This window comes from Vulpes lagopus, chromosome 4, assembly GCF_018345385.1.
Source record: "Vulpes lagopus strain Blue_001 chromosome 4, ASM1834538v1, whole genome shotgun sequence".
NCBI classification, from domain to species: Eukaryota; Metazoa; Chordata; class Mammalia; order Carnivora; family Canidae; genus Vulpes; species Vulpes lagopus.
Genome location: NC_054827.1, coordinates 80284212 through 80296544, shown reverse-complemented (window position 1 = coordinate 80296544; position 12333 = coordinate 80284212). Strand labels below are relative to the sequence as shown.

The window sequence follows — 12333 nt, the reverse complement described above, 5'->3', positions numbered from 1 at the left end:
AGTTTCTCAAAGTCCTTGAGAAGTCCAACATCAAACACAACAGCTGAACAATGTCAACATTTGGTCCTGGAAAAGCATGGTGCACTGAGACTAAATTCCAAGACAGACTGCCCTCCGGATGAGAACCTGAAATCTCTTACATAGTCAAATAATTGACCATGTTGAACTTTACCAGACCCCTGTGATCTTGGAAAACAGCAAAGGTTTTAAGAAATGCCTCCCACTCCCTTTTGTGTTCTGGAAAGGGGCTTACTGCAATGAACCACCAGCCCCCATAGGACTTAGGGAAAACTCAAAGACGTCCCACTTGTTTACCTATGACAAGGTCAAGGACAAAGCCCGCAACTTCCCATTCTCTGTTTCATCAGTGACCGGCTGAATGGCATGTCCCCGTAAATTAACCGGAACAAATTATCTGTTACTCAAATTCTGGTTGAGATCATCCTTCCCCAGGTTCCTGAACTTTGGCCCGCCCTGGGTTTGAAGCTGTCAGCTTAACAGAGCTCCTCCTCAGAACCGGCTGCACCGAGGGTAACACAATCTCCGACCTACTAGTCAACCGGTACTTCCCTTTCATCGCACCTCCCCACACACCTGGGCGCTTTCTAGGATTGTTTAACTCCTCCCTAAAGAGAGAGGGAAAACAAAAAACAAACAAACAAAAAAAAACCTTTTCTTGCTTAACTTTCGAGACCCTTGCGAATCTTACGGTTAGCGCATTCTTTCTCTTTGCCCCAGCACTTGCGATATTCCTTACCAAATAAAAAAATCTCTCCTTATGAATGAAGCCTGAATTTTTCATTGGACAGACGGACACCCTTCTCGATTTCCAATGGGCTGAGCGTGCAAGGCAAGCCGACTTGGCCCTTTCTTTGAGTGACAGGTGCTGACCCTCTACGAAGGGATACGTTGTGACCACCTGGAGAAGCTAAAGGGATTTATTTCTAAGATCTTAAGTGCTCGGCTACTGCCGAGCAGCCGAAGGAAGAGGGAAGGGCGGCGACGAGGAGCCCGGCAAGGTCGACTCCGGGACCCCCTGGCGCCGCGCGCCGCACGCAGTGAATGGGCCACGGACCCTCGGCCGCCTACTCCGTAGCGCAGGCGGGCCCCACGGCTGGGCGGGGCGGCTGCCGCTTCCTCGGGCGCCCAGGAGCCCCGGGGCGGCCCCCGCGGCTCAGCCCACCGCCCCAGCCCGCTCCATCCTCAGCTGGGCACCCGACTGGCCACCTTCCCAGGACTGACCTCCTGGCCCCTTGCTCCCCACTGCGGTTCCTGCAGCCTTCACAGGAAGACTCACCATGGCGCCGCGGACAGGTCGCGGACAGGACGCCCTGGAGTCCCCGGGACCGTCCTGGACCTTCCCTCCCCACCCCGCCGCCCGGAGCCTCTTAAAACAACGCGAGGGACAGAGTTTTCCGGCTCTGACGGAAGTTCGGCCCGCGCGGGACAGGAAGTCCCGCCCCTCTCTCCTGAACGCCGGCGACCCCACGCCACGCAGAGGTGAGGAGACGCAGGACGTCCTCTCCTGCCACTTCCGTGGGTGCTGAGGGTAGAGGCTGGGGGCGGCGCCGACCTTGAGAGCGCGCGAGGGAGGCGCAGGCGCAGCACAGGTAGGTGGGCGGGCGGCGCGCCGTGCAGCGCCAGTGAGGAGCCGGAGGTAGGCTGCGTGGCTGGGTCCCGAGTGCATCCTCGCCGTGGGGGGTGATGGGGGCGCAGGTTGATGACGGGGGCGGGGGGCGACCCCGCAGTGACGGAGGAAACCACAGGCCGTGCCCGGGCAGCTGGGACTACAGCCATCAATTGCTCCAGCTGAGCCACGCCCTTTCTTGTTACCTTTTCCTTTTGCAGGCTGCCCCTTCTTGGAGCCTTGCTGGATCTCCGCAGACCTGGCTGTCCCTGTGTCGTCCTTTCACCTGCCTCAGTGTGCCCTGCAGCTCTCCCCTTCCGCAGGGCAGTGGAATTTGATCGTGAGACGTCTCTTCACTGTTCCCGCAGACCAGTGGAAACCAGAAGAACACGGAGCAAGAGCAGAGAAACCAGGACAGTTCTGCCTATTTAAGACATTCCAGTATGGACGGTTTCCTTTTATTTAAAAAAAAAAAAAAAAAAAAAAAACTTATGTAGATCATCGGCTGGGAAAAAAGTGAAACTCCTATGCACCCCTTAAATTTGTGTTGTCGGGTTCCCCCTCCCCCCCAAAAAAATCAGTGCGCTTCAACTGTGCCTTTTTATGTGGTCATAAGGCACAGTCCTGGAGGCGTGCTTGAAGTGGATATACAGAAAACCTTGAACCCAGAAACTAGTCTCGCAACTTGGGGATCCGTGCTTAAGATGTGACTGTATCTACAATTTCATTTATAGGATCTCCTTTTGCCGCTATCTAGTTTTGCCCTAAAGGTGGAATTGGGAAGGTAAAGTAGGAAGCTTCCCAAGAAGTCAATAGTTTGGGCAGGCAGCGGTGGCTAGAGGTGTTGTTGCACCCTGCTTGTCAGGGTACCTGGAGAGCATGGCAGCCAATCCACGAATGGTCGCAGGGCCCTTGGAACCACTTCTGAGCCATCCGCAAAGAAGCATCCACAAGGCAAATTGCTTTATATTAGAAAAGGGGCTAGAGACTGAGTGTATGAGTTGTTTTTGACTCTTAAATTTTCTCTTGGGGAGAGATGAATAATGTGACAGACAAGAGAAAGGACCTTGGAAGCAGCAGGCCGTGGGGTGGGGCTGGGAGATAGTTTGTGAGACAGACCTGCTGAGAATCCATCCAGAACTTCCCCGAGGGTCCTACCTCTGCTGGATAGGGACGACGCTGTAAATAGACAAGCCCCAGGGCATCTGCAGATGCTAAGCGTGGTAGAGAAGGACTGGAGTCGTTCTGCTTGTGTATCTGCAGGAAGCAGCTGCTATCCTTGAGGAAGAAAAGGTGGAGAAGGAACCTGGCTATCAGTCTGTCAGTGACAACACACTGTGTGAAGTCTTACTCTTTCATTTCTGACACTTTGGTTCTTACATCCGTCCTAAACCTGGCAGCCTCCTTGAGGTTCACAAAGCCTCTCCTCCATGTGACAGTAAGACAGGAATTATTATCAGGGTAGAATCCATTCCTGCCAGAGTAAAACCACGAAAGGAAATCACAGTCCGTATTCGTTACCTGCTTATGATTTTTAAAAGATCATGGGGTTCCTTCTTTGGCATTTGACAAGTTGAAAATAACCCTCGGTTAATATCCTTTAATATTCCAGTTTCTGTTACAGTATGAAAAATCTGTTACAAGTGACTTTTTTTTAAAAAGATTAAAATGCATACCATGTATGTTTAAAGGCAGCATCTCCCGGTCCTTTTTTTTTTTTTTTAATCCCATAGGATATTTTATAATATTTTTACTTTCTACATGTGTTGTAGTTGAGGGATTTACCTATTTGTGTTCCCTAAAGTAGATGAGAGTCTTTGACAGAGATTCAAAGAAATGGGAAAATTATGAAAGGGAATAAAAAATGTGCACGATAGAAATTAGGAAGAAATTCAGTAGTCTTGCAAGGGAATCAGGAGTCCAATCTTTGGTAAAAGTCTTGGCTGCTTATTATTAGGGCTTCGTTTTGAGTTGCAATGTCCTGAGTGAGAACTGTTCTCAAATACATAAGAACACCAGCAAAAAGTTACATCCTCCTTCAACACCCACACTGACCTGGAACACTTTCAGTCTTTAACACCTATCACTGTTTCAAAGGCCAGCTCCATATTCCTTGCAAAATGTTTACCTGATTAACTCCCCTTCTGAGAAATTTCCATTACTCTTGCTTTTCTTTAGTAAATACGATTATTATGTGCTTATATGATGTCTTTATACTTTCCTCCTAATATATATGGTTTTCCTTATAGTTTAGACATAAGTGCCTGGAAAGCTGGGACCTTCTTTTTGTGTTGACTACCTCCCCCTTAAGAAATACCATTTAAATGAATGTTATGGACAAAGTCACTTCTGTTACGTTGCTCTTAAAATGCTTTATGGACCAACCAAAAAAAAAAAAAATGCTTTCTGAACAAAAATGTTAGTTGCAGCAATACTTAATAATGATTAAAAAATAGGAACGATCATTAGGGATAAGAGATTGGTCAAATTCTATCATGTATACTTAGTGGGATATTATTTACCTTTTTTTTTTTTAAGTTATTAGTCTTTCTAATGGAAAAAGTTTGTCTTCCAAGTGAAAAGAGCAGGCTACAAAGTTGTGACCAGTATGATTGCTTTGATTTGGAAAAAAAAAATCCTAAACATAGAACAAAGTTAAAAAAGGAAGTTGCCAAAATACATCAATCACCATTCCTAGAACTACCTTCTAAACCTTTCTGTAAGGGAGTAATTTCAAAAATTTTCTTTTATTTAAGAATGGATGAAAGGAGCTTCTTTCTTTCCTAAAATTATGCCTTGTAACCTCTCTATAATTCTCATCTTACTAATTTGGGAAAAACAAAAGAAAAATGCTCTTCAGAAGTACATTGCAACCCTTTAATAATTCAGTAGCTTTCCTCTGAAACTTTCCATTATTTATATATTACCAAAGTTGCATCTAGGACCACACCACATACCTAATTAATTACAATAACTACTGCAAATTTTACACAAAGTATACTCTGCACATTTTCAAGGATCGTTAACATATATAAACGGGATCTTGGTTTCATTTGATACCTTTTGCTACTCGGAGAGTCCTTAAACAGCCACCAAGAGCAATAAACAAAATCATAATACCTAACTGCTTAAAAACTAAGTTAACTTTTTCATTCATTAAATACTAAGTATCTATTGTGTTTCAGTCACTGTTCTAGACTTGGAGAAATAATGGTAAATAGTCCCTAGACACTTAGTCCCTACTATGAGGGAATTCACATTTCAGTGGTAATAGACCATAAATAAAAACATAAGGTAGTCATAGTGCTAGGCAAGCAATTAAAATAGATGGCTTTTAGATGAGGTGACTGAGGAAAGCTTCTAAGAAAGCAAATTTAATCATTAAAAACTTAAATTTTCAAAGAATTGATATTAGATATTTTCTAATCATAATATGATTAGTTTTATAGAAATCAATAGCAAAAATCTAGGAAACCATATATCTGAAAAATAAACTCATTCTCATGTAAGCTGGACCAAATTCATAGGATTCTCAACAAAAAATAGAAAATACGTATTCAGAACTGAACAATAACAGAACTACTACATATTAACACCTATAGAATGTAACTAAAACAGTTCTTACAAGGAAATTGGGAACTTTAAATATTAAATTAAGGAAGACTGAAAATTAGAGATTAATAATCTGCCCTATGCCTGAGGGATTAATTAGGAAAAGAGTGTTAGAAATAAAAATGAATAAAACAAAAAGCAAATATTCAATACAGAGAGGCAACAAAGTCAGAGGTTTTACTTTTTAATTATAATATTGACAAATTTTCGACAAGATTACCCAAGAAGAAGCAGACACAAAGAATATTAGGAACGAAAATGGGGGGGTGGGGTGGAATCCCTGGGTGGCTCAGTGGTTTAGGGCCTGCCTTCGGCCCCAGGCGTGGTCCTAGAGTCCCGGGATCAAGTCCCACATCAGGCTCCCTGTGTGGAGCCTGCTTCTCCCTCTGCCTGTGTCTCATGAATAAATAAATAAAAATCTTAAAAAAAAAAAAATGGGGACATTATTACAAATGCTATAGAGATTCAGAAGATATCATGAACAATTTTATCATAATAAATGGTAACATATAATTGCAGTAGATGCTTCCCAGAAAAATGTAACTTTTCAAAAGTTATTCAAGAAGAAATAGAAAATATGAATGGTCTGATTACTATGTAAGAGATTGAATCAGTAGAAATTTTTCAAAAAAGAAAAAAAAAAAAAAAAAAAAAAAAAAAAAAAAAAAAAGAAATTTTTCAAAAAAGAAATCATTGCCCAGAAAAAGACTTTAAAAAAATTAACATAGACACAGATAAAACCTTTGACAAATTAGAATAAAACCTATAACAAATATATTTAACAATGAACTTTTTGAAACAGTCCTTTAGAATCAGGAAAAAGTACCATATTGGAGATCCCAGCCAGCATTGTATGACAGTAAAAACAAAAGATAAAAAGATTGAAAATGAAGAAGAAACAATTTACAGATAAATTTTAAAATAAGACTTTATAATGATTCTGGATATAATATTAATATATAAAAGTAAAGTGTGTTTCTCTCCAGCAGAAATGAACTGTTAGAAAATGATTTTTTAAAAGATATCATTTATCATATCATTTTGAAAATATGAATTACATAGGAATAAATTTAAAAATTTAAATTTTTTTCTTTAAGGGAAAAAAATTGCAAAACATTATTAAAAGACATCAAAGAATGTCTAATACGAAAAATATACTTTACTCAAGTATTTAGAGACTCTAGTGTTAAGATGGCAAATCTCCCCTACAATGAAAGCAATTGCATTAAAAATACCAGCTGAGTTTTTCCAGAAACTTGACAAGCTAATTCTGAAGTTTCTATGAAAAAGCAAAGGATCAAGAATTTCAATATACTCCAGAAGCAGAAGATTTAATATGGAGAGAGTTAACTTGTCAGACAGCAAAAAATTCATTCATTAAATACTAAGTATCTATTGTGTTTCAGTCACTGTTCTAGACTTGGAGAAATAATGGTAAATAGTCCCTAGACACTTAGTCCCTACTATGAGGGAATTCACATTTCAGTGGTAATAGACCATAAATAAAAACATAAGGTAGTCATAGTGCTAGGCAAGCAATTAAAATAGATGGCTTTTAGATGAGGTGACTGAGGAAAGCTTCTAAGAAAGCAAATTTAATCATTAAAAACTTAAATTTTCAAAGAATTGATATTAGATATTTTCTAATCATAATATGATTAGTTTTATAGAAATCAATAGCAAAATCTAGGAAACCATATATCTGAAAAATAAACTCATTCTCATGTAAGCTGGACCAAATTCATAGGATTCTCAACAAAAAATAGAAAATACGTATTCAGAACTGAACAATAACAGAACTACTACATATTAACACCTATAGAATGTAACTAAAACAGTTCTTACAAGGAAATTGGGAACTTTAAATATTAAATAAATCTGTTAAAAGTACAGTAATTAGGATACTGTGATTTTATATTAGGAATGGAAAAAATTGTTTATACTGGAATATAAGTCTAGAAAGAGATGTACTTTTATAAGGAATCTTAATTTAAGACAGATGGCATTGCAGGCCAGCAGGAAAAGCAAGAGCACTTCAATAAATGGTGCCAGATAGGGATCCCTGGGTGGCGCAGCGGTTTGGCGCCTGCCTTTGGCCCAGGGTGCGATCCTGGAGACCCGGGATCGAATCCCACGTCGGGCTCCCGGTGCATGGAGCCTGCTTCTCCCTCTGCCTGTGTCTCTGCCTCTCTCTCTCAATCTGTGACTATCATAAATAAATAAAAAAATTTAAAAAAGTTTAAATGGTGCCAGATATCTATACAGAAGAAAATGAAATTGGAACTCCCTATTTAACACCATACAGAAAAATCAGTTCAAGGTAAATTAAAGTTTAAATGTGAAAGGAAAATTTTTTAAACCTTCAGAAGATAAGATAGCAAGATTATGATCTTGTGGTAGGGAAATGCAAACTTAAGAAAGAAGAATTATATTCAAATGCATTAAAAACCTCTGTTTAAAAGACACTATAAGCTTTTGGAGTGGCAGTTGATTTCAATTAGGCACAGGAATGTAGAAGATGAGCCTGGAACATTTATTTTTTTCAAGACACCAGGTAAGCCATTCTAGAATCATGTCAAATGGATTCAGGAGATAACTGAAAAGTATTCCACTGGCCAAAGATGGGACAATTTGCCTGTCAACAAGGACTCACTGACTTACAGAAATCTTGATATCCCCTGAACACAGATTGGAACACATCAAAAACAGTGGATTGGAACATATAAAATTATGAAATGTCTTTAAGTCGAGTTCATAAATCCATGAATTCAGTTTTGTTAGTAAAACTACAAAAAGCATCTACTTGGTCAACATTGGAGGATGCTCTGAAATGAATTCATTGTTTTGAAAACCAATTTTAAAAGTATTATAAAATTAAGCACTTGTCCTGCCTTTTTTAAGTGCACTGTACCACAGGTAACCAAATAGTAAATGAAGTGAAGCTTCTCTATATACATGTATTAAATGAGGAAATTGTCATTTTGAGATTCCTAATGAATAAATAAATTTGTTGTACAGCATGATGTACATGGAAGCTTGTACATGATGAACAAGGAAGCTTTATGTGCCTCTTAATGGAAAAATATGTCATCGCCAACTAAAAAATCTTGACAAAATTGAACCTGGTTCTGGGAAAAATAGAGAACATGTTAAACACCATGGCTATATGATTAGGAATATCCAGTCTATAGAAAATCATGGGACAAAATAGTTTTAACAAATATGTTGCAGGAGAAAGAGAGGAGAAAGGAAATTGTAGATTAAAAGAGACTTACTTAAAAGACATATAGAAGTGCCTGGGTGGTACAGTTGGTTGAACCACTGACTCTTGTTTTCACCTCAGATCGTGGTCTCAGGATCGTGAGAACAAGTCCCACATCGAGCTCTGTGCTCAGTAAGGAGTCTGCTTGAGACTCTCTCTCTCTCTCTTTTCTGTGCCTCCACTTTGCCTACACACATGCTCTCTTTCTCAATAAATAAATAAATAAATAAATAAATAAATAAATAACTCTTTTTAAAAAGATAGATAAATAGAAGACATATAAACTGGTACCTGGCTGACTCAATCAGGAAAGCAAATGACTTAAATCTCAGGGTCATGAGTCAAGCCCCATGGTGGGCATGGAGCATGGTTAAAAATAAGATAAAACAACAACAGAAAAAGGACATACAAAGTAGGACAGTTGGCTGGGTCAATTGGTAAAGCATATAACTTTTGATCTTAGGGTCATGAGTTTAGCATTTTGAGCACAGAGCTTACTTAAATAAAAATAATATAAAATAAGACATATAAAGCAATATGTGAATTTCTATTAGTTATCTACTGCTTCACAACAAAGACTTAACAGCTTAAAACTGAAAATACTTATAATTTCTAAGGGTCAGGAATCCACGAATGGCTCGGGTAGGCATTCTGGCCCAGAGTTTCTCATGAGTTTGCAGTCAAGGTATTGGCTAAGCTGCAGTCTTCTGAAGGCTTGACTAGTGATAGAAGATCCACTTCCAAGATGGTTCACTCACAGGGCTGCCTAAGGGTCCTCACAGCATGGCACTTGGCTTTTCCCAGAGCAAGTGATCCAAGAAAGAGATAGAAGCCAAAGCCACTTAAAATGATATACCATTACCTCTCCTATATTCTATTAATACTACAAATGATCCCTGATGCAGTGTGAGAGGGAACTATCACAATCTGGGCTCCAGAGATTCATTCTTCCAATATTCAAAATACACTCATCCTCTCCCAAAGCTCCTTAAAACTCTTATCCCAGGGATGCCTGGGTGGCTCAGCAGTTGGGCATCTGCCTTTAGCTCAGGGCGTGATCCCATGACCCCAGGATCAAGTCCCACATGGGGCTCTCTGCATGGACTCTGCTTCTCCCTCTGCCTCTCTTTTTCTGTGTCTCTCATGAGTAAATAAAATCTAAGGAAGGAAGGAAGGAAGGAAGGAAGGAAGGAGGAAAGAAAGAAAGAAAGAAAGAAAGAAAGAAAGAAAGAAAGAAAGAAAGAAAGAAAAGAAAGAAAAAAGAAAAGAAAAGAAGAAAAGAAAAAGAAAAGAAAAGAAAAGAAAAGAAAAGAAAAGAAAAGAAAAGAAAAGAAAAGAAAAGAAAAGAAAAGGTCTCATCCCATTACAGCATTAGCTCAAATCCTAGAAATACGAATCAAGCTCAGGTGTGAATGAGGTTTTTCAGGTATACGTCCTTAAGCACAGCTCCTTAACTGGAGTTCCTCTTGATCTAAAGACCTATAAAGACACACAGTATCTGCTTCCACACACCTAATGTAAAATGGGTAGGATAACTACTATCCTATACTATAGACATGTATTCAAAGGGAGGGAAATTAGGATACAGTGGACAGAAATTAAGAAATCCACCTGGGAACAGGTTAGCAGTTCCTCAATAAAGTTTCAAGGCCTGAGAATAATTTTCCATAACTCTTCACTCTGCCTTCTGGTCTCTTGCTGAGTTATCCTTCTTTGTCCATATTTGTAGCTCTATGTTGTTTGCTTACTTTCTGCCTGTAGAAAGTTAGATATCCAAAACTCTCATTTCATTTAGTATTCTGTTCCTTCAGTATCGGCTGGCAAACAGCATGGTAATATAATTCTCTTTAAAAAGTCTTTTTTTTTAAAGAGTATATTCTGCTAATATAATTCTCTTATAAGCTTTGTGGGTCTCCTGTGAATTTTAGTTGAGTTCATGTCATTAGACAAAGCAACACCCGTAACTCTTCCATATAAACCCTCTCTACTTTGGAAAGATGCACCACATCCTTGAACTTAGAAGCCCTGTAATTTGAGAGGTTCTGTGAGGCACACCCTTTCTGTCTGTTGGAAATTATCTGAGCGTGACACATTAGAATTTTCTGAGGTCTCTACAGGGCTTTACTAACTACATCCTCAACTTCGTATTTTCCTGTTCATCCTGAGATTTGTTTTTTGTTCAGAGCCATTTTCTAATTTTAACATCATTCATCACCTGGAGAGGTTGGGAATCCTCAACTCTGCAAGTTCTGGCTCCTTATTGTTTACCATTCCTTCCATAATTTATCTCCCCCTGCCCTCATTTGACTGTAGGCAACAAGAAGAAAACCAGGTGATATCTTTAACATCCTGGCTGGAAATCCTCATTTTTTTAAGGCATATTCTCTACTTTGCATATTAACTTCAGCTGACAACTTTGCTGTTAACTTTGCCAAACTTTCTGCCACTTTCCACCAATTTTCTTTCTTTTTTTAAAAAAAAATATTTTATTTCTTAGAGAGAGGGTGTGTGCATAAGCAAGAGGAGCGGGAGAGGGAGAAGCAGACTCCCCACGGACACAGAGCCTGACATGGGGCTCAATCCCAAGACCTTGGGATCATGACCCGGAGCAGAAGGCAGACGCTTAACCTACTGGTGCTGAAGGCAGGTGCCCCTCCTCCAATTTTCAATAAGACTTTTCTAATCTGTAAAGACCTCATCTGCCACCTCTTCAAAGTTATCAAGCATCTATAAACAAACCTTTCAAACTTTGGCTAACACTCTCCTCCAAGTCCCTCCACCTTCTGCCCACTGCCACTTTCAAGGGCACTCTTCCATTTTAGGTATTTTTATGGCAGTACCCTATTTCCAGGTACCAAACTCTTTATTAATTTTTATTGCTTTATAACAAACTACCAAAACATAATATTTAAAGCAACAAACATTTCTAATTTCATGCAGTACCTGAGGATCAGAAATCCAGAAGCAGCTTAGTTAAATGGTTCTGGCTCAGGGTGTTTTGTGAGGAAGCAATCAAGCTGTCAGCTGGGGCTACCATCATCTTTGATGTTCTAGAGATACTATGGGATGGATTCTATGATCTGTGAATCACACTTTAGGGTCAACAGCACCGAGCTGTCCTGCCCTTAAGTGGCCAGTGATGTATGCATGGGAGGGGCTACAATCCTTATGTCCAGTATTTGGATCACGGCGATACATCAGGAGATGTGACCAACAGTTGTGTCATCTGCCATTCTAAGTCAGATACAGTGTGACTTTCATAGGAATCAAATAGAAATACCACTTTGAAAAAGCAAGAGTTTAAATGGTGCCAGATATCTATACAGAAGAAAATGAAATTGGAACTCCCTATTTAACACCATACAGAAAAATCAGTTCAAGGTAAATTAAAGTTTAAATGTGAAAGGAAAATTTTTTAAACCTTCAGAAGATAAGATAGCAAGATTATGATCTTGTGGTAGGGAAATGCAAACTTAAGAAAGAAGAATTATATTCAAATGCATTTAAAAACCTCTGTTTAAAAGACACTATAAGCTTTTGGAGTGGCAGTTGATTTCAATTAGGCACAGGAATGTAGAAGATGAGCCTGGAACATTTATTTTTTTCAAGACACCAGGTAAGCCATTCTAGAATCATGTCAAATGGATTCAGGAGATAACTGAAAAGTATTCCACTGGCCAAAGATGGGACAATTTGCCTGTCAACAAGGACTCACTGACTTACAGAAATCTTGATATCCCCTGAACACAGATTGGAACACATCAAAAACAGTGGATTGGAACATATAAAATTATGAAATGTCTTTAAGTCGAGTTCATAAATCCATGAATTC

The 12333-nt window shown here is 39.6% G+C and overlaps 1 protein-coding gene and 1 long non-coding RNA gene across 7 annotated transcripts in view; one reads left to right on the top strand and one right to left on the bottom strand.

Annotated features, from left to right (window-relative positions):
- The window catches only part of TMEM161B (transmembrane protein 161B), a 64531-nt gene extending 63111 nt beyond the window's left edge, over positions 1 to 1420 (bottom strand). The window contains exon 1 of one of the 6 annotated variants that reach the window (XM_041753042.1): positions 1298 to 1420. In XM_041753042.1, the coding sequence (XP_041608976.1) occupies positions 1298 to 1300 (3 nt within the window). In that variant the 5' untranslated portion in view covers positions 1301 to 1420. Of the gene's footprint in view, positions 1 to 1242 lie in introns of all 6 variants that reach the window. The other 5 variants (XM_041753043.1, XM_041753041.1, XM_041753045.1 and 2 more) reach the window with 5 other exon arrangements.
- A 55-nt stretch (positions 1421 to 1475) lies between these two features.
- On the top strand, positions 1476 to 3828 carry LOC121488913. Its single transcript, XR_005987215.1, has 2 exons — positions 1476 to 1610; positions 1849 to 3828. It is a non-coding gene; the product is annotated as an uncharacterized LOC121488913 (long non-coding RNA).
- Positions 3829 to 12333: the final 8505 nt, after the last annotated feature.